Genomic DNA, 21772 nt, shown 5'->3' with positions numbered 1-21772 from the left:
AAATTTGGTAGTTTCAATCCTTCATTGAAATCAGTTTAACAAATCCAATTGACATCCACAGAGCTCTGTTATGTTTGCCTTTAATATGTTTTATTTCCTCAAATAATCATTCTAAAATAACAATAAGAATTTACATAATTTACAATATGGGTTTCTTGAAAATCTGATACATAATATTTCATTAATTGAGGATACTTCACAGTAACATATATTCTGTTCATTCTTAATAGTTTAACTGTGACTGTATGGCAGAAAGTAATACATTCGGTTTGCATGAAAAGATATTTGTCCAAAGAATTCAGAACAGCAGTCTGAATAACTGAACGTAATGATTTTTCCTAAAATAACATTAGAAGTGATGGTACTGATGTGTTGAAGCTAACAAATAACATCTATTACCATATTTGATGTTGCGAATGGCTCCCTTACTGAATTATATTTATTTTTTTAACACTAGACTTCACTTTGTTGTCATGAGCTCAGTGATGTATGTTGAATAACTTGGCTTTTTCACACCCAGTTGTATCAAGAGGCATTCTATTCAAAATTATTATGATGCCTGAATGGAGCTTTTTTGTTCTTGCTTGTCTAATATATATTGTATAAGGGCTCAGAACTATTCCCACTGTGTTTGTTGTTCTTGTTCTTCCTTGCTCTATGTGTAATATCGTTCTTTAGAAAGCCACAAAATGTCTCCTCTGAAATGTTTTGGCAGACAAACATACCCTCAAATTATGCTGGGTTATGCCCATGAAGTACAACTGCCAAACATCTCTTTGGGGATCATTCAGACATTTTTCCCAGCTTATCATTTATTCTTGCCTAGGATGTAATGTCTGAGCAGTCAGAGCATTCCCAGTCACAAAAAAATGATAACTGGGTGGGAAGGCAACGTGCCAGAACTGCTATTATCACACAATTACCAAACAAGTTCCAGGTTCACAGATTCAGTGCAGCTCCTGGCCAACACAAATACTCGCCTTTCTATTTGAGACATATGAGAAAAAGATGGTGTTGCACTAGGGCCCTGAAGCCTCTTTTTACACACCACAGGTCCAGGTAATCCAATAAGTAATGTTTATTAAAAGCAGAGTATATAAAAAGCAAGCAAATTCAAAAGAGAGAAGCAAAGTTAAAAAGGTTGTTTCCATGAAAGCCGGGAGTTCAAAAATCCATTCACAGAAAGTCTACAAAGTCAACCCACAGAGATATCCAAAGACAAGGTAACATGAATCCAAGACAGGCAAACTATGCCACACATGAATTGGAAGCAAAAACAGCTTAAAATTTGAATACATGAATTCCAAGAGCACAGGCCCAAAAAACAAGAGCTCTTCACCTGAATGGAGCATTGCACTCACAAGGATTGTACCAGCAGAAACCACTTTAAACAGCCTGAATCCCACCCATAACGTCATTTGTCATACACCTGATTTTCCTCTCCTTATCTCTCTGGGAAAATTGACTCTGTCTTTGTTGCAAGCCCTTTTTTCACAACTCCAGTCACCTTGACCTAGACCAGTGGTTCTCAACCTGTGAGTCTCCAGATGTTTTGACCTTCAACTCCCAGGAATCCCAACAGCTTGTAAACTGGCTAGGATTTCTGGGCATTGTAGGCCAAAACACCTGGGGACCCACAGGCTGAGAACCACTGACCTAGACAAACATTCATCTCCTACATTTCTGTCAGCTTGCACCTCTGGCAGGTTCCCATGGGAATGGTTATCGCTTTCTCCAGTCTCATGGGAACTGACAAGAGATTCCAAAACAACTGTCCCTGGGCCACTTTCATTCTTCTCTGGGCCCTCTGAATATCTCCCATCATCCTTTTCCTCCTCACCTGAACACTCAGAATCTGACCAGGCTACAACAGACAGAGAGACAGAGAAAGAGAGAGAGAGAGCTCACCACCCCTCATCAGTGCTCTGTTAAAATATCAATGAATGACCAGGGATATGTTTTTTGCATACAAGAAGGGAAAGGTATGACTCATGTTTTACCTTTGCTAATGTGTACCTAGAATGCAGCTATAGACTGGTTATGTTCAGCTAACCATCTAAGGATAAGGATTGTGCACTGATTCATCCCAAACCATGGGCATGATAGGGTAGAATACCAAGTACAGTCCCCTATAGCTCTTTATTCCCAGAGTTTGCTACTACTGTGAATATAGACCAAGCAGGAGAGCACAAGATGTTAGGTTTCCTGAAATGAAACAGCGAATTCCCCTTTTAGCACTGTCTCAGTGACAGTGCATCACTGTCCAAGTTGTTTTGGTACATGAAACAGAAAATCCCACAAGCATTGCTCCTAGTGTTTGCTAGTAGACATACAGTAAAAACACTCTGAATAACCCATTTAGTGCCCTTTCACAACATTCAAAATCTTCCTAAAGAATCCATGTTGGATGAACTCAAAGAGGAAACTGATAAAAACATTCCTTTTTCACAACAGCCACATTTCAGAGCTGGGTCACGCCAGATATTTTGGACTAGAGCTCCCATCAGACTCAGCCTGTGTAACATTGCTGAGTGCTGATGAGAGTCGGCAAAGTCTTCTCTATGGTTTCAAGTCTTCAAGCAATAGTGAAGACATACTCAAAGGCTTTTAACTGTTTCATTTTAGAGAACAGATAGTGTTGGTCGGTGCGTACTTTGCTTAGTATCTAAATTGGCCAATTTTTCATGTGATATAAATACCATTTTAAACTAAAATGATAAGTAAAAGGGACAATTTTGAAAAACTGGGAAACGAATCACTGTTCCAAAATTGTTGACAGGATGTTCATACCATCAAATCATAATTATGGGATTTATAACATGCTTATCAGTGTATACAGGGATATGCCTTGTGAAAACTGCTTTTTCAGGCTTAGTAATCATGCTGAATATTGGAAATTTAAAATAAAGTTCTGAAACTGATGTACAGTTGTTTTACAAATTCAAAACTAGAATTAATTTTTAATTGTGAAGCAAGTATTTAGAAAAAATAGACTGTATCCAGTAACGTTTAAGTCTGCCTGTAACAATAGTTTGTATGATGTGTTACAAGGACCAAGATCTGGTCTTCGATTACTTTATATTGTTAGGAGGCATTGGTCAAAATTATATTGCAGTACCTGAGACCGTTCTTAAAAAACTGAAGCACTTGGTATGTTATGCTTTCAAAATACACAGGTACACCGTTTTTCATCACAGTTCACTCACAAGCATGAAGGGGTTCTATGAAAATCAGTCACAATTGAAGTGGTGCAGCTCAAAGCTTCCATAAAGATGTGATAATAATGACATTTCTATGTATTGTTTTCCTCTACTGTTAAATAATTGTCACCCAGTGTTCATTGCACTTTGCGGGTATAAGCCTACTAAACTAATTATTTAAATCAGTGGAACAGGTCCTCCATCTTGAACCAAATCCAGATTTTCCATAATAATAACAGTGCTTCGTTTCATATATTGTTGGCTCCTTTGTGCTTTCTATTGTTTCCTCACACCAGGCTACTTGGCGGTTTTATTCTACTGATTCCAGACGAACAAACCTGACAGCCACCTGGCGATATTATGAAAGTATTCTTCCATCCTTCAGGCATGTATCAGTGCTATGAATGATACGAAAAACCCATGACGTTTATTGGTTTACTAATACGCTTTTCCATTTTTGTTTCATCCCCCGCTCCCTCTTGCCTCTTTTTCTTTCTTTACCACCTATTCTGCACGTAGTGTGTATGGCGTAGTTATGCGGCTGATGAGAAATCAGTTTCCATTGCTACCTGGAAGCCTCATTTGAAGGCCTTGCATACCTGCAGCCCTACAAAGTAGGTAAAATATGGCAGCTGGTGCTGTACTTTGTCTCTGTTTGAGCTCATAAAAATCCGTGTATGGGTTTGCCATGTTCTTTCTCTTTCTCCCCACTCCAACCCATTTCATTGTCTTTTTATTCCGTAAGGGAGAGCTGAGATAACAAACTGAGCCAATTACACAATCTGCAAACATAAGAAGACTCCTCTCCTTCCCATTTTCTTTTACTTCTGAACTATTCATACAATATGGCAACACAAGGAGTTTTTTCTTTCAGTTCCTCGGAACCCTACTGAAAGTTAATTTCTTAACAGACCTAGGCAAATTATCTGTGTTCAACTCAGCTAGTGCTAATTTATCTTATTTAATATAGTTAGGGAGGCATTACCTGTTCAGGATTTATAGCAGCCTATATCTCCTGGCTTCCACTACATAGTATTTTATCATATTTACTGGGTATACAGATGGAAAAGACAATAGGTTTTCCTTACTTTCCAGCATTAATTCTCAGCTGTCTAAATCTGTACTCTCACGGTAGACAAAGGGCAACACTAATTTGTACTGCCATGGCACGTGGCATTTAGATCAGAAAAATGACAAATGCAAGCTTTTGGTTTGTGCACAGTAAACAATTTGCTACCACATTCAATTTGCAGAGTACTCTGTGTCTTTTTATTAAACAGAAGCTTAAATGTCACCTTGTTATTCTTATTGTCAGTTCAGATCCACATGTTTCCTCTTCTGTGAGAAACATGTAGGAGGGTGTTAGCAATAACACTCTCTCACACACACGCCGATCTTATTCAATGTGTGATATCGATAAGAGTGTTTGGTAATGCCCAACTGCAACTAAAGAGACGTGTGTGGCTTTGTACATTATACTTTTTTTGGAAACACTGATAAAAATAGCAGCATTTCTTCAGCTACTCTCCTTGGCAAGACAACTGTAGTCAAAGAGACAGCACCCTTCTAGCTGAAGGCAGAATTCGGTCAGCAAAAATATGGTCTGCACATTTTGGCAGAAATTGTGCATTAAAACTATAATCAAAGGCTCCCTAGTTGTTATTGTTTTTCAGAAAATTAAACCTGATACTAAATATGCCTCTAAGAATTATAGTACAGATTGGTTTGGAAGGGATGTATAGTCAACATCTCTATGATAAGTATCGATTCCTTTTCCTTGATTTTTCCCAAGAAAGTCTGAGCCTGAGTATTTTCTGGAAGTGAAATGTTCTCAGAGATTAAGCTAATTTAGATTCTTCCATATGGTATAATGTTGCCTCATAATTGGAGGGTGGTGGGATTTCATATCTGTTTAGTAAGTCTGCCGTCTTGTTTTTCCATATGGATATTTCAAAGATTTATGTTCCTATGTGTAGCTGTAGGAACAGGAATGAATGAAATTAGAAACAAAACCTAAACTATCTTTCTATAACCTCTGAGTTTCCACCTTTTCCCTGAAAACACATCTCTTCTGTGTAGCCAAGACATTCTTGGATATTAAACCTCTTGAATAACAGGACACAAAGCTATATTTATGGCTTAATGCAAGCAAACATGGGACCAAACACTGTTTCAAAACATGGGGTTGTGGAGATTACATATCTGTCTAATTCAGTGGTTCTCAACCTGTGGAACCCCAGGTGTTTTGACCAACTCCCAAAAATCAAAGTCAGTTAACCAGCTGTTAGGATTTCTGGGGGTTGAAGGCCAAACCTGGGGGATCCACAGGTTGAAAACCACTGGTCAAGTTTGTCCACCCATCCTTATCATTCTCTTGCAAATAAATGGGCTCAGAAAACTGATTGGTGTATTTCAAAGAGTTACAATGAATACAGCTCACAATTAATCCATTGCTGGAAGCAAACATTCAAATGGGTATTTAAAAATTCAAATAGATTTTAGAAAAAAAATGCAGATAACAGAAAAATTCATTGAAATTTTAATCCTTAATTATACTGAAGGATCTTGGATTGGGCTCAGAATTGCTCTTCTGTAAACAGAACGACCTTTTCTGCATTTGGAAAAAAAATCAGGAAGCCCTTTAGAAAAAAGTGCATGATAGCAATTTCTATCAATTACTCTTTCCCCCTTTAGTCCCTAACACCTCATCTTACATCCCCTGGCTGTCCCAAACATATTTTCAGAAGCAGAAAGAATTTAAGTGGGGGGATTTAATAAATTTTAAACAGATAGGACTGTTTAAACTATATTAACATGCAGTTTAGACCAAGGGAAATATTGCCCTGGAATAAACAGCATAAGTCTTTTGATGTCATATTTCTATTCCAGCTGTTAAGTTTAAGTATCCTACAATTTTCTCTTCTTTGGATATGACCACTGCATTTTGCCTAATATGCGCTTTGCCAACTCACCCCATGGCTGTGCATACGAAACCCATGAGCACGCATTGGTATGTTCTTGGAATATTTTTCTGGTACCACTGTCATTATATGAATGATGTTGATTGTTTTATAAAATGTTATTAAACCTATTAATATAATTAACACATGTAATTCAGTTTTTATGTAACAGTATTTATAACTATATCATGATGGTTACTACCAGCATAACAAATTTCTTTCTTCCTCAAACATTCTCTCTTCCCTTCACTGAAACATGAAGGAAAGAACAAGGTGAAGCATCTGGCAGGTTTGTGGTGTTTCTATACATTTTAAAATTAATCTTAACAAATTATTTCAGAAAGTGTGCACATCTTTGAGAGAGCGCGCTCAAAATATTCTGGCGCAATGCTATGTGAATGAAAACTGTAATGGTATCTAATTATAGGAACAAAAACACAAATAAGGAAGTTTTAATTTTTGTAGCCAAATAATTGTTTCAGAGGGGATCAAATACTGTCCAATAGATGTTTAGCAACTTTTCCAAACTTAATATTTAGATTCTACTGTAACAGAGTAGGCTCGGAGCAGACTACTGCTCTATAATGCAATGTGATAGATGCAAGAAAGGACCATATTGAGAGCCAAAGAAATAAGAACTTGAAAGATCTTCTGTAACAGAAAATGAAAAAAAAACAGTGTATAGAAAGAGAGTCATAACTTGTTAGTTGATGCGTGAAAGGAAGATTTACATATTTATACATGCTAGGTAGTTATGAGACTTTTATTTTTCTCCCTTCTGTACCTTTGCTCTTGTGACTGGCTAAAAACGGGGAGACAGGCATCTTTTGCCTGTCCTGCTAATCAAACGTCTCAATTTGGCCTCCTTGGAGAAAATGGAGCCATTTTCACATGCCACCGCTCTCCTGCTCCATGGCTGGAAAACAATAAACAGATTTTGAGCAATGAGGAAACTTTGAAGTATCCCATTATATGAAGTACAGAAGGCATCACCAAACAATTCTACTACAACAGTGTTTTGATCTAGCAAGGGCCCTTGCACCTGACAATATTAGCCCACATAATACAATTTCCAGCAATTGCCTGGATTTGTGTTTGTGGGAGATTGTAAGTGTGGCATCAGGAAGTATATTGCCTTTAACATTTGATGTAATCAAGGTTACACTTAATTTTCACAAATTAGTCTAATTGTTAACAAAAGCAACAAAGGCAAAATACATGCAGTAGCTGGGGATCTACATCACTGGTTTAGTTTCACACTGGTCCAAAAACCTGTAAATATCACAAACACATGAGCAAGGTGAATGACACTCCTCACGTGAACTTCACCATGTTTAGATTCTAAGATATCAAACCTAAAAACAGCCAGGTTTGATTTTCTATCCTTTGGTGGAAAACATGATATAAATTATTATTATTACTACTACTACTTCTACTATTATTTTTGGACCATTTTTATTTGTTGGGTGGTCATTCCCTACCCATGTTTTGAAATTATTTAGTCATCATATTCTCTTAGTGTAATAAAAAAAGTTGGATACGATACTTTGCTCAAGATGTAAAAACACATTAATTGAAGGTGGGACTTGGGAGTGTGTTTTTCCATCACTAACAGTTAGGAACTTCAAGCATGGATCCTATGCACTTTCTCCTAAAATCTTTCATAATTAGTTCCATTAGTTCTACAGAAAAAATAACTATTCTTTATTGAATTCACTATCAATGAATTAAATTGATACATATAGCTATGTTATTATTATTATTATTATTATTATTATTATTATTATTATTATTATTTGAAACACAACAAGATGAGTCCACAGCAGACACTCTGCTGGCTGTTGATTATTATTATTATTATTATTATTATTATTATTTCAATGCCATACATCTTTTATCATAACAATAAAAATTAGAATAGAAATTTATGATGTTTCCATGTTGCCTTTTGTATTTACTCACAAAAGCCCCCCAAATTGTCATCATCCCCATCTACACTACCATATAATGCTGTTTGAACTGCATTATAATGCTCAGTGTAGACTCATATAATGCAGAATGGGCTGCATTGAACTGGATTATATGGGTATATTGCCATATAATCCAGTTTAGTGCAGTTAATCCGCATTCTGAAACTGGATTATATGGTAGTGTAGATGGAGCCATGGAGTCAAGTTTAACATTTATGTTATCATCAATCATTATCATCATCATCATTTTTGACATGTATACTCCAACCACTTCAAGGTGGCATTGGTAAAAACTGCATTTTCTTCATATTCATACTGTAAATAAGATTAAGATGATACAGATTTTCATTCATTTTCATTATAATATACAGTCAGCAAAAGCATTCTGTTTTCTTCATCAGCCATTCTTTCAGTACAATGTAGCCACACTCTCATTTTTAAATTCATATTCAGCCTTTAAAATAAATAATCTTTTTAGTTGTTAGTATTGTCTTAAAATTATTTATGTTTTGTATTAGCAAAGTAGGAACTTTCCGTGAAAACCCCTCAAGGCCCTTCCACACAGCCACATAACCCAGGATATCAAGGCAGAAAATCCCACACTATCTGCTTTCAACTGTGTTATCTAAGTCCGCACGGCTATATATCCCAGTTCAAAGAAGATAATGTGGCATTTATTCAGCTGTGTGGAAGCAGCCTCAGTTTCTTCTCCATTCTTTGTATTTCTTTTTGTTCTTTCCCTTTTTTAGAAACACATCAATCCTTTTAAAAATAACAGCAGCAACAGCCTTAGAGTCCATATCCTCATAGTATCCATGCCAAGTTTAAAATAGCTTTGATGGCTATGGAGGAGATAGATAGGAAAACACATACACATGCGCTCACACACACTCTGTGTCTACCATTGGTCATGCCAGCTGCTAGCACTTCTGTGGGTTGAAGTCCAACAATATATAGAATTCTTTTTTTCATTTAATTCCCAACAGACTATGGCGTCAGCTCGGAGACAGTGATTCTCCCAAGCCACCAAGTGAGTGAAAGTGGGGGTGCAATCTTAAAGACTAACCCAAACAAATGATCCAGTGAGCAAAACTTGGGGAAGAGGGGGTGACGGAGTAGGACACAATTAACAGTAGCTCTTATAGCAGGATATAAATTTATTTATTTATTTCACTTTAACACACAATGTGATTGCAACATATTACAACCTTTTCAGGATTCATGCAAAGCCTTCCATTTTGATGTGCTTTGTGGCCAATTTTTTGGCAAATCTAATATGCTTCTTTCATGAATATTCAGGAAAGGCCAAGAGTGAATATTTCTCGTGATAGCTTTCTAGGAATAAGTTTTATGATTCAGTAAATCACATGTATGTAGCAGATGCCAGTAGTCAAACAGTGCCTTGGAACACCTATGTAATCTTAAGTCTTTCTGCAAACAAATAAGAAATTAATATTAACAGTCAGCTCTGAAATGTGCCATGGTTTTCTCATAATAGGTTTTGTTTCCCCATTTCACTTGAAGTTGAATATTTAAAATTGATAGGTTTCATGCTTTTTTATGGAAAAACAACACACAAAAAGTTATTCAGAGGTTTCACATGTCTTAGATTGCATAAAATATCTCACATGCAAATGATGAGTCAATTAAAATTTCTACAAATTTTACTTAGAATTCATTTTTGCAAGATTGTTTAGGGTGTAGTAGAACCTGTATCCCACCTAAACCTTTATAAATAACTTAAAAGACAGTTATCCAAATACATTGTTTTATTATGTTAGGGAAGGAAGCTTATACTATCTTGTTCTATTGAAATAATACAGCACAACTCCCATATCCACCCAACAGGCGGCAGCCAGATTGCTCACCAGAGTGGCGTACAGGGAGCATGCAACCCCCCTGTTATGTCAGCTGCACTGGCTGCCAATCTGCTACAGAGCACAATTCAAATTTCCGGCCCTAGCCTATAAAGCCTTAAATAGTTCTGGCCCAGCTTATCTGTCTGAACGTATCTCCCGTTATGAACCACCGTGGAGTTTAAAATCATTTGGGGAGGCCCTGCTCTCTGTCCTGCCTCTCTCACAGGCGCGAATGGCAAAGATGAGAGACAGGCCTTCTCAGTGGTGGCCCCTTGGCTGTGGAACTCCCTCCCCAGGGATATTAGATCAACCCCCTCCCTCCTGAACTTCCACAAGAAAGTGAAAATGTGGCTTTGTGACCAAGCCATTAGCGAACTTGTGCAATAGATAGACTTAGAACGAGGTACAATTACCATTGGAACAGCCCGGATTAGGCTCATGGATTACATGTTTAACTCTGAATGTATTGTCTGTAAATGTTTTAATCGTTTTTAATGCACTTTTTTATTCTATTTTAATATTAAGTATAAATTGTTTTTTAAGGCATCGAATCGTTGCTTGCATGTAAAGCCACCTTGAGTCCCCTCCAGGGTGTGAAAAGCAGGGTAGAAACATCATAAATAAATGATAAAAATATGTTCTAAGACCTATACCCTATGCATAACAGAAACCATGGAAAATAGTAACCTCTATATTTTGATTATACTTGGAAGTGTGGAAGTGTGTCCTAGAATTGCAATAACAGCCTAGAGAACCCACACACTTCCAAGGGAGGGAGATATTCTTCATTATTTACTTTATTAGCCACCTTGAGTCCCTATATTGGGAGAAAGGTGGGATAAAAATAAAGTATTATTTGCAGTGTGGGTAAGTGATATGTGAACATCAAATCTGGATGCTGTATATTCTGATCATAAGCATGTATTTCCAAAGTTATAGTTGTACAATTCTGTAGACTGATAGTGTGATGTCTCATTGAGATGAGGATTCCCATCTTCAAAATTCCGATTGCTCTTTGGCATATTAAACGTGGCTCGTTTCTTCATTGCTTGTTAACAGAAAAGGGCATTGGTAGTGATCTGAGACAGCTTATGTGGACAAACCTAACCCTTCCCTCACATGGAATGCGTAGTAATATGATCCTCTATTTCCCCTCACTCCTAGTAAGCTATATAGTAATAAACAGAAGCTCTTCAGGATGTACACCTCTCGGAAACATAGGTATCCAGCATCCTGTTTGTTCACATGATAACTGGGAATGCCAACTAACAGGTGCATGAAGAGTTTCATTTCCCTTTCTTAATGCTTTCCAGTTTTTGACTTCTCAAAGGGTTCTTTCATGATTTGGGCTGGGTCCCCCTTCCCCCTTTCTTCACAACTGCTTGTACTTTTCCTTGTTGCTTGCTGCCTGCAATTTTATAGCAAATTAGCAACCAATCAATCAATGAATTAATTAGCATTAATCCTGCTATGATTTTGTGTAACAATGCCTTAAACTCCCATGGATTGGGATAACTGCAGAGTTATGGTATGTCTTTGGTTAAGATTATTTGTGCTTCTTTCTGATGTGCTTGAGTTAAGAAAGGATCTGATATTCTTGAGCTTGTGGAAAAGTCAAGCAAATATATTTTCTTGAGTCAAAAGGACTCTCTCAGTAGAACTGTACAGGTTGTTCCTGAGTTACAAGCATCTGACTCATAGTTACGAATGGAGGTGAGACAACTGGAAATGAGAGAAATCTACCCTTAGGAAGCGAAATTCACTCTTGAAAGAGTTATCATGCAGAAAAGGTGTCTCCACTGAAACTTTCTCACCAATCTTTGTTTCAATGTATTGTCAAAGACTTTCATGGCCAGAATCACTGGGTTGTTGTAGGTTTTTTGGACTATATGGTCATGTTCTAGAAAAATTATCTCCTGACATTTCGTCTGCATCTATGGATGCCTGTCATAGATACTGGTGAAACTTCAGGAGAGAATGCTTCTAAAACATGACCATATAGCCCGAAAAACCTACAACCCAATCCTTGTTACAGCATCAAGCCATTTTTTTCAAAATCCAATGATCACAGGGACAGAAAGTGAGGCGAAATCTTCTGAACAGGGGGACACAGACAGCAAAACAAAGACCACAGGGGTGTTAACCCTTCCCTATGCTACCCAAAGCTAAAAACATATATATATGACTGGAGTCACACTTTAAAAAGCACCTGTTTCAACTTACAAACAAATTCAGCTTAAGAACAAACCTACAGAACCTATTTTGTTTGTAACTTGGGGACTGCCTGTACTATGTTTTCATGTCCTTTGGCTGTACTGTTAAGAGTATATAAGCACAAACCATCACCTGCGAAGCTATATGGATAATATGAATTCTGTTAATTCGCAAAGAATTGTTCATATGTTGGGAATATGGTGGGTTAGTTTACAGCACAGCATGTTTTCTGCAGCTGGAATCTATTGACTTCTTTGTCAGTTACCCAAAATAGTAATTCCAGATTGTGGTTCTCCTGGGGAAAATCAGTTGATCTCTGCCAAAAAACTAGTTATATCTATTTTTTTGTATGACATTAATCTCAGATCAAAATGACTCTTGAGTCAAAGAATCATGGGGAAATGGAAAATAACATTGGGTGTTTCACTTGTTTACAATCTTTATCAGAGACAGCTTATTTGTAGCATTTAAAAATTCATAAGAAAACAAATAAGTACAAATTTTGGTCATTACCGTGTATGCACTTCAAGCATGGGTCTTAATGGATTCCATCCTAAAGTCTGATTTCCTTATGTACTATTTGCATAATAAATGCTTGAAAACAAAGTTTGGAAGCAGACTAAGTAGAACAGAAGGTTTTCATCACAGTTTTATGGCTTGTGATCTTGAGGTGAGAAGTAAATGGAATAACAGAGAAACTTCCATATAATTGATTTTTCTGAGTTTACTTATGTTACCCTGTCCTACAAAGATTGAGTTCGATTCAGTAGAATTTATAGCATCCTGGCCATTTTTTTTCTTCATAGTCCTGCAATGGTACCACAGTGACCTCTAGCGTATACAAATGATAAAGGGAAACATCACAAAAAGTTCATATGTATGTGTATGCGCCTTCAAGTTGCCTGTTGCATTACAGCAACCCCATGAATTTTATAGGATTTCCTTTGGTAAAAAATACTCAAAGGTGAATTTGTCAGTTCCTTTCTCTGAAATATAACTTTCAGCACCAGTAGCCATTGGCAGTCTCTGGTGCCTTTAGAGCAGAGCTTTCCAAGCATTTCATGTTACACATCACAGCTGACACACTAACATGTCACAACACACAGTGGAAAGTTCTGTTTAAAGTATATATCGGTAACAGAAATCAAAAGAAAAAAAACAACGCCTTCTCAAATAGGAGAGGTCATGTGAATCTAATGTTTTCCAGACAAATTGAGACAGATATCTAAACAACATATAAAGTCTCCTAGTTTTGTAGAGGATGTTTAATTTTAATTTCTTCAGTAATTATACTCAATTTTTAACACTGGATTACATTCAGAAAATAATCCTAAGGAACTTTTCAAAAGGAGCAACCAGATATTTATTTTTGAAAAAGTTTCCCAGGGAAAAAAACAAAGTACTATTTCAATGTTTTAAAAATACATTTAAACCCGAATACTATTTATTAAATATAATGGAGATTGGACTGGGAAAAAACGAAGAAAAAATCTTTTTCTATCTATCATCTGCTGCTAGAATATTAATAGCGCAAAAATGGAAAAGTAAAGAGATTCCCTCCAGGGAAGAGTGGCTAAAGAAGATAATAGACTACAGGAATTGCGACAGCCTATCGTGCCTAATAGAGGAGCAGAGTAAGCATAAACAAATAAATTGGAAATACTTAAAAGAATATCTAAAAGAGAAAATCAAACTGGACATATAAATTTCTATGGGGAAAAGAAATAAGAACTACAAGAGAAAGGCAAAAGAATAAAGAAGAAAAACAACAACCCTCTGTGGACTGAACGGAAGTTGTATATGTATGTGTGTTTACCCCCACCCCCAATAACCCCTCCCCCTATCTCTCCCAACCCCCCCTCTCTTCCCCACCCATATCCACCTCTAATGCTATACCTCACAATCTGTCTAAACTTTCTATCACAATGATTGTTCCCCCTCTTTCACTGTAAATGAAAAACTACACAAAAATACTAATAAAAAAATACATTTAAACCATACTAAATTATTGTGGAGCCCCTGGTGGTGCAGTGGGTTAAACCGCTGAGCTGCTGAACTTGATGACCTAAAGGTCTGTGGTTCAAATATGGGAAGCGGGGTGAGCTTCCACTGTTAGCCCCAGCTTCTGCCAACCTAGCACTTCAAAAGCATGCAAATGTGAATAGGTCAATAGGTACATGACCTTGGTGGTATCTACGGAGAACACTGGCCTTTCGTCTTAGAAATGGAGATGAGCACCAGCCCCCCAGAGTCAGACACGACTAGACTAAATGTCAAGGGGAAACCTTTACCTTTACCTTTAAATTATTGTGCTTTGTGGAATTATTTAGGATGGTGAAATTACACAGGTATTAAATTCTACCATCATTCTCTTATCTTTACTTCTGTTATATAGAGGAAGGCATTGTGATTAATACTCCTATATCATGTACAGTTGCACAAGGGATATGTATCAAAACTCCAGCATTTCCTTCTGCACGCAGCTGCTTTTTAGACTTATCAGCTGAATTCCCACAGATGAAATAATTTTTTCAGATGGAATTAAAATTCCACTAGTATGCTGGTATAAAAAAAAAACTATAACAGGAAACAAATCTAAGATGGGCTGTATCGAGGGCAAAAGACCATTACTCGGGGTTAAGGATTTAACCCTTTCCTCGATAGTCTCATTATATAAACTAAGGCTAGAAAAAGAGAGCAAAGGTGGCAGTGGGAAATATTTTGGATAAACATCTACTGCTCTTTGGAGACAGCCTTGTTAATATGTTGAACAATCAAGGATAATTAATCTGACATTGAGCAGATAGAAGTTGAAAAAGCTTGTTTTGTGCCTTAAAGCACACACACACACATTTCTACAAGCTGTGTTAGAAGCACACTGTCGAATAACTGTGTTGCTGTGAGTTTTCCGTGCTGTATCGCCAACTTCCAGAAGCATTCTCTTCTGACGTTTTGCCCACATCTATGGCGGTGTCCTCAGAGGTTTGGAGATCTGTTGGAAACTAGGCAAGTGATGTTTATATATCTGTGGAATATCCAAGGTGGGAGAAAGAACTCTTATCTGCTTGTGGAAGGTGTGAATGTTGCAATTAGCCACCTTGATTAGCATTGAATGGCTTTGCAGCTTCAAAGCCTGGCTGTTTCCTGCCTGGGGGAATCGTTTGTTGGAAGATTTTGTATAACTGATTGGATAGAACCACTGGTGGCTGGTGGCATCTCTGTTATTGAGGCAATGAATCAATTCCAGGTTTTAATCTTAAAGAAGATATGCAAAATGCAGTACCTTCTTCCTGAAATAGCTCTAGCATATTGAATAGTTCGTTAGAATCTCATCCTAAAACACAGAATTGATTTCCTGCCCCATTGATGTGGAAGCAGTAGCCATTACTGGGCAGTAAATGGGATATTATATTCCTCTCATTTACTGGATCGGCTCCCTGTGAGCTTTTCTGATGGAAATCTAGTCTTGACCTTAGCTAATCCAAACTGCTTGAAGCACATGAAATAGCACAGTTATAGTTCTGCTAGGGTTCATTAAGGATGGCACAAGATTGCTAAATTCTGGCTGTTTTAACAGCATTTCTTTAATGACTGTGATCTGTACTGAGGCCACTCATCACGGCAATGAGAGATTAGAATGTGAGCCTCTCTATTTTAACCATAAAACTGCACAAATTAAAGAACACGGTCTCTTGCCTTTATTGACTTCTATTTCCAACTGCTTCATCTAGCTGGACAACTAATTCCACATCTATCCTTTTTACTAAATCAGGTCTATCTTCTCTGCACATTTCCAAATTTTTGTAATTATTTACTAGCCCTTCCCTGCCACGCATTGCTGTGGCCCAGCCAGGTGATCTGGAAAATAAAGTAATGAGAAAATTTTGTTTACTAATATATGTAATTTCTTTATTCTTGTGGATAAACAGTATTTCTTGATGTTTCTTTGTCAGTGTTGATATAGAGATTGTCAGGTTTACCTACTCTGGAACATGCAACACATCATTGTCCTTCTTTAGGGGTCCCTTTCAAATCTATGGCCTTAAGGAAGCATTTCTCAACCTGGGGGTCATGAGAGGGTATCAGAAGGGTTGCTAAAGACCACCAGAAAACCCCGTATTTTCTGTTGGTAATGGGGTTCTGTGTGGGAAGTTTGGCCCAATTCTATCGTTGGTGGGGTTCAGAATACTCTTTGATTGTAGGTGAACTATGAATCACAGTAACTACAGCTTCCAAATGTCAAAGTCTAGTTCCCCCAAACTCCATCTGTGTTCATATTTGAGCATATGGTATATTTGTGCCAAGTTTGGTCTAGATCCTTCATTGTTTGAGTTCATCGTGCTCTCTGGATGTAGGTGAACTACAACTCCCAAACTCAAGGTCAATGCCCACCAAACCCTTTCTAGTGTTTTCTGTTGGTCATGGGAATCTTGTGTGCCAAGTTTGGTTCCATTCCATCGTTGGTGGTGTTCAGAATGCTCTTTGATTGTAAGTGAACTATAAATCCCAGCAATTACAACTCCCAAATGACAAAATCAATTTTTTGAGTAATGGTCACTCCTTTGGTTAGTAGGTGTCTTGTGGCCAAATTTGGCAGCAATTTGTCCAGTTAATTTTGAGTTATGTCACTCAAAACGAACAGAGCATTTTTATATGAATAGATTATAATTTCTTTTATTCTGCTTTTAAATTATAGTCCTGGAAGCAGTCCCCATTTATGCAGTGACTGAAATGCAAATAGGAAGCTAAAAGCCAGAAATCATGAAAAAAAATCTCTACAACACCCGGGAATAAAATTCTTTGTGAAAGTTGGAGGATTATGCCTACTACTAAGTGGTAGATCCCTTATGAGCATTTCACACGTGAAACACTATCACCAAAAGACTCCTTTTATGATAGTCATTTGCTTACTTCAGATAAGGCCTTCCTTAAGGTTATTTATTTATGTATATGTGGTATGTTCTGACCATGCTTTTTGCTTATAGCCTGTAGCAGTGGCATTGACTAGCAAGGCAGTATAACTGAAGGTACAGGAGAGTCTGGTCAAGTCACAGCAAGGTCAGGCTTAAGGTGGATCTACACTAACTTATTATCCCAGAGCAATCTGACACAGTTTACACAGTTTCCACCACCCCTGGGTTCCCAGAAGTGATGATGGACAAGTCAACAAGGAGGAGAGAAGGAATCATCTTCTCTTCACCCCCATCTTCTCCAATCACTCAGATGCCCTGGCCAATGTTACTGCAGGTGATGGACAACCACCAGAATCCATGTCCTATCCGGAGACTGCTGCAACATGGAGAATGAGAGGGGATTATAAGCATCATCCCTTGTCTGTGGGCCACCCCACTCTGGGAAACATGGGGTGGCAGTGTAAACAGTTACAGCCAGTTCTGTCTCAGAACCGGTCCAACTGTTTACATGGTCCCAGAATCGCGGGTTTCATTTGAATTTTATTTAGGAAAGAAATATTGATATTTATTAATAGTTTGCTGTTTTTGTTTCTGAATCAAATAACCTTAATATGAACATGACCATATTGTCATGCAAACATACAAACCAATTAGTAAGCCTATCAGCAAAACCTTCATGCTTGCATACTGTACATATTGTAGTGTTTTAAACCGCTCTGAGTACCATTTGGAGAGAAAGGCAGGATATAAGTCAGATTAATAATGCTTTCTAAGATTTGTAGAATCCCCAATTTTAATGCATAGTGTTGAAACAACAGGTGAGGGCAATTAAATACAATGCTTAGACATATGTAACTGAACAATTGCAGGGATTACTGGTTTCATTTCACCCCATTTCTTAATTAGTGGTTCTCAACTTGTAGTCTGTGGACCATTAGTGGTCCGCAAGAACTAAAATATGGTCCGCAGCCTCACCATTACTACACTAGTCTTGCAAAACCCTCTTATAGTGCCTAGGCTTATTAAATATGGTTTTCTGTGGGTGAACAGATGGCGACTACTGGATGGCATATGTTCTGTATCAGAAACTAGAGTTGATGTGGTCTATCCAATGCAATTTTCTGAATCAGCACCCCAAATAACCCAACCGAATCTAAAGTTGACCAAAAACTGATTTGTAACCCTTTTGGTACTAATGTTGGAGAGTGATCCCTGGTCAAAGTGGTCCCTGGTCAAAAAAAGGCTCGGAACCACTGACTTAATGGGTTGGAATGCATGTTACTTTACCGCAGTCTCACCAATCAAAGTTTTTGCAAAACAGAAATTGGAGTTGGGTATACACACACACACAGGCAAGCAAAAGAGATATATTGAAAAACGTGCTTCAGAAGTCGCAAATACTGGTATTAAAGTTCTGTGACCTATTTCATGCTTCTTTCAAAAAACATGTTAATATTATTCTGAAAAGGGGACTCTGGGCTGTCCAATAAAAAGATACCTTTGTGCCATGCTTCCAATAGTTTATTTTATTACAGTTTGTAACATGATCCTAGAAGCTGTCCAGCATGTGCTTGTTTTGCTGTTACTTGGTACACTGTGTCTTGCCTGAACTATGCTTGTCTATGGAATCAGATAAACTAAGTTGCATGCATAATTATTTCATGATTTAGAAAGTCCATTATCACAGTGTCTCGTTATATCATCTTTTCGTATAATCATGCCAATAAGCATTTCCTTTTTAGATTGCAGCTGATTACTCAGCTAAGAAGGAGAACCATGTTTTTAAAGTTAATAGTTGTAGAATACATTTCCATTTAAGATCTATTTCATTGTCACGCTGGTCTAAGACACAAGGACCATGGCATAAGCAGAACAGACAAGACCTCAACTTGATTAGCAGCTATAGCAACAGGCAGATAATCCTTGCCACATGTGCCTTAATGTCCCCAAAGGATTTGTTTCTACAGGAACTCTATGTCCTCATTGTAAGGACATCAGTAGGGCCATGTTTTAGATGTTTTTCTACTTGAAGTGCAAATAACCCCTTTTTGCTTAAGCCCCTTTTTACATGATTGCCCATTTAGAAAACCTTTATCAGTACTATGGGGTCCCCGTCCCCCCCAATGTCAGGAGCGACTTGAGAAACTGAAAGTCTCTTCTGGTGTGAGAGAATTGGCAAGGACGTTGCCCAGGGGACGCCCAGATGTGGGGTTTTTTTTTTTTTTTGCTGTTTTACCATCCTTGTGGGAGGCTTCTCTCATATCCCCACATGGGGAGCTGGAGCTGACAGAGGGAGCTCATCCACACACTCCCCGGATTCGAATCTATGACCTGTCAGTCTTCAGTCCTGCCGGCACAAGGGTTTAACCCATTACGCCACCGGGGGCTTGGTACTATGGGTGCATTTATCCTACAAATGCCAAAACAATCCCTTATATGGTTAGGGATCTCCCTTTGTGTCCCACAGATAGAACAGCATCTGTGGCTATGACCTTAAACACATTTGCTAGAGAGTACACACCATTTAATGCAAAGGCACGTACTTCTAAGTAAATATGTTTACGTGTGCCATGTGCTACTATTATTTATGTTCAATTGTGTGGAATGCATAAATGTTTATTTATGAAGTGTTAACTTTAGAAAATATGAAAATGTGGACAAATATTAAGCACTTTGCATAGTTTACCAGGCTAAATTATCTTTTAAATACAAGTGAACAAGAGGAAACATTAATCTACAAACACATGGCCTACATCTTTTTTAAGACCTGAAATCTCAATCTGTGTGATACCAGGCAGAAAAAAAATGTGGGTTTTTTTTTCCATATCAGCCCATTATAGGGTTGTGCAGCTACTCAGTTGCAAGAAAATTGCCAATGTAATGTCACATCCTCATGAACTGCTTATCCCAGTAATGATGCATACTGTTAATTATTTTAAAATTTGTTCATAAATTTGTGTGTGTGTGTCATCTAAATAAGTATTGTAAGCCACAAGGGATGTGAAATGTAATGTTTGCTAATACTGGTTGTGGAGTGTTGAAAAGTGTCATGTGTTGGCAACATGCATGAATAACACTATTAATCTTGCCTGCTTGACTCTAACCAACAGCATGCAAAAATAAAAGCACTTGGAAAATATTATTCAAATACATATTGTTAAAAAGTATACTGGCTTATGTTGTGTAATTTGAAAAAAGAGTGATATTTATTTAGAATTTGAAAGCTGAATCTTTGCCAAGAGCTTAGTTTTCTTTCAATCTTAGTTTTGCTGTTTAGTTTTCTTTCAATCTATTTGTAATACAAGGTATAAACAGATTTTTCCCAGTAGGTTAAACAAAATAAATATAGACTCGCTTTACCACTGAAAATGAAGGATATTATCTCTAAGGCATCTAGAGACAACATAAATCAGTTAGAAATGTACACAGCCCCATTGTCCCCCATGTGCAGCAGAATGGTGACTTTAGTGCAAAGGAAAGGTAAGCCACATATTCCCTGGGAACCATCTATAGCAGTGGTTCTCAACCTGTGGGTCCCCAGATGTTTTGGCCTTCAACTCCTAGAAATCCTAACAACTGGTAAACTGAATGAGATTTCTGGGAGTTATAGGCCAAAACACCTGGGAACCCACAGGTTGAGAACCACTGATCTATAGCCTGGAGCATCACACATTCTCTGTATTTGGTCTTATTATGCCAGTCCAAGAACCAGCAATCCAGTTGGAGATTCTGACATTGGCATATTTCCCTACCCAGAATAGCTTCTCTGTTCATTTCAATGGCAGGAGTTGATCTACGAAGCTTTCTTTAAAACAGATAGGTAAGCCCTTTCTCACTTGTAATGAGGGGACATACTTCTCTATCAGTTGGGATGGTTGATCCAAAAAGTATGGTGCATTGATGTATTGGAATGAATGAAGCATGAAGTAAAATCCATCTTCCACTTTCACAGTCAGAAGCTGAGCTTTAAAGAACGAGTACGGATGGCTAGCCCAAGAGGACAGAGTATCAAGAACAGACAGCCTTCTGCCTGCGACAGGAGATCACCAAGTGCAGATATTACTGCAGAGGGCAGCCCAACAAAAGTGCAAAAGAGCTGGAGTTTCAATGACCGAACGCGTTTCCGACCGTCTCTACGTTTGAAGAGTTCACAGCCCAAGCCAGTGCCAGATAGTAAGATTTTTAAAATATTCAATATCTCGTTTGTTATGGTTGCCATCTGGTTTACAACTAGGGTAAAGAAAGAAAGGCTTTCACAAGTGAGTTTGTATTTTAAACTTATAATCTTTAACAGTTTTTTCATAAACTATGTTGCTTTATACAGTTCTCTTTAATAAAAGTTTACTTTCAAATAAAACACAAGCCTCAACTGTTTCTAACTTCCTAACATGAGTTTCTGCACTCTGACAGACTTCTATACTCAAGCTCATTCAACACTTCTCTCTAATAGTAATTCCTTAACAAACATTCCTTAACTGACATCCTGTTTAAATCTGAACACTAAACTGTCACCAAATCAATCACGTGACCTGCAGCCCCTCCCACTGCATTAGATATATAGAGATAAGGAAACTGCAAATTAGATAAGACATATACTTCAGGTTATAAAATGACACATTACAAAACAGGCAGACATAATATAGAGGAGCCTTGAGA

General features: G+C 37.6%; 1 protein-coding gene across 4 annotated transcripts in view; it reads left to right on the top strand.

Moving 5' to 3' along the window:
* The window catches only part of KCNQ5 (potassium voltage-gated channel subfamily Q member 5), a 367068-nt gene that overhangs the window by 333140 nt on the left and 12156 nt on the right, over nt 1–21772 (top strand). For 2 of the 4 annotated variants that reach the window (XM_060752905.2, XM_060752907.2), the window contains exons 8-10: nt 3720–3814; nt 6423–6449; nt 21069–21289. In XM_060752905.2, coding sequence (XP_060608888.2) covers nt 3720–3814; nt 6423–6449; nt 21069–21289 — 343 coding nt within the window. Of the gene's footprint in view, nt 1–3719; nt 3815–6422; nt 6450–9116; nt 9161–21068; nt 21290–21772 lie in introns of those variants that run through there. The other 2 variants (XM_067467819.1, XM_060752906.2) reach the window with 2 other exon arrangements.

This window comes from Anolis sagrei, chromosome 1, assembly GCF_037176765.1.
Source record: "Anolis sagrei isolate rAnoSag1 chromosome 1, rAnoSag1.mat, whole genome shotgun sequence".
Lineage (NCBI taxonomy): Eukaryota > Metazoa > Chordata > Lepidosauria > Squamata > Dactyloidae > Anolis > Anolis sagrei.
Note: the sequence above shows the minus strand (reverse complement) of the source record. Positions and strands in the feature narration are given on the sequence as shown.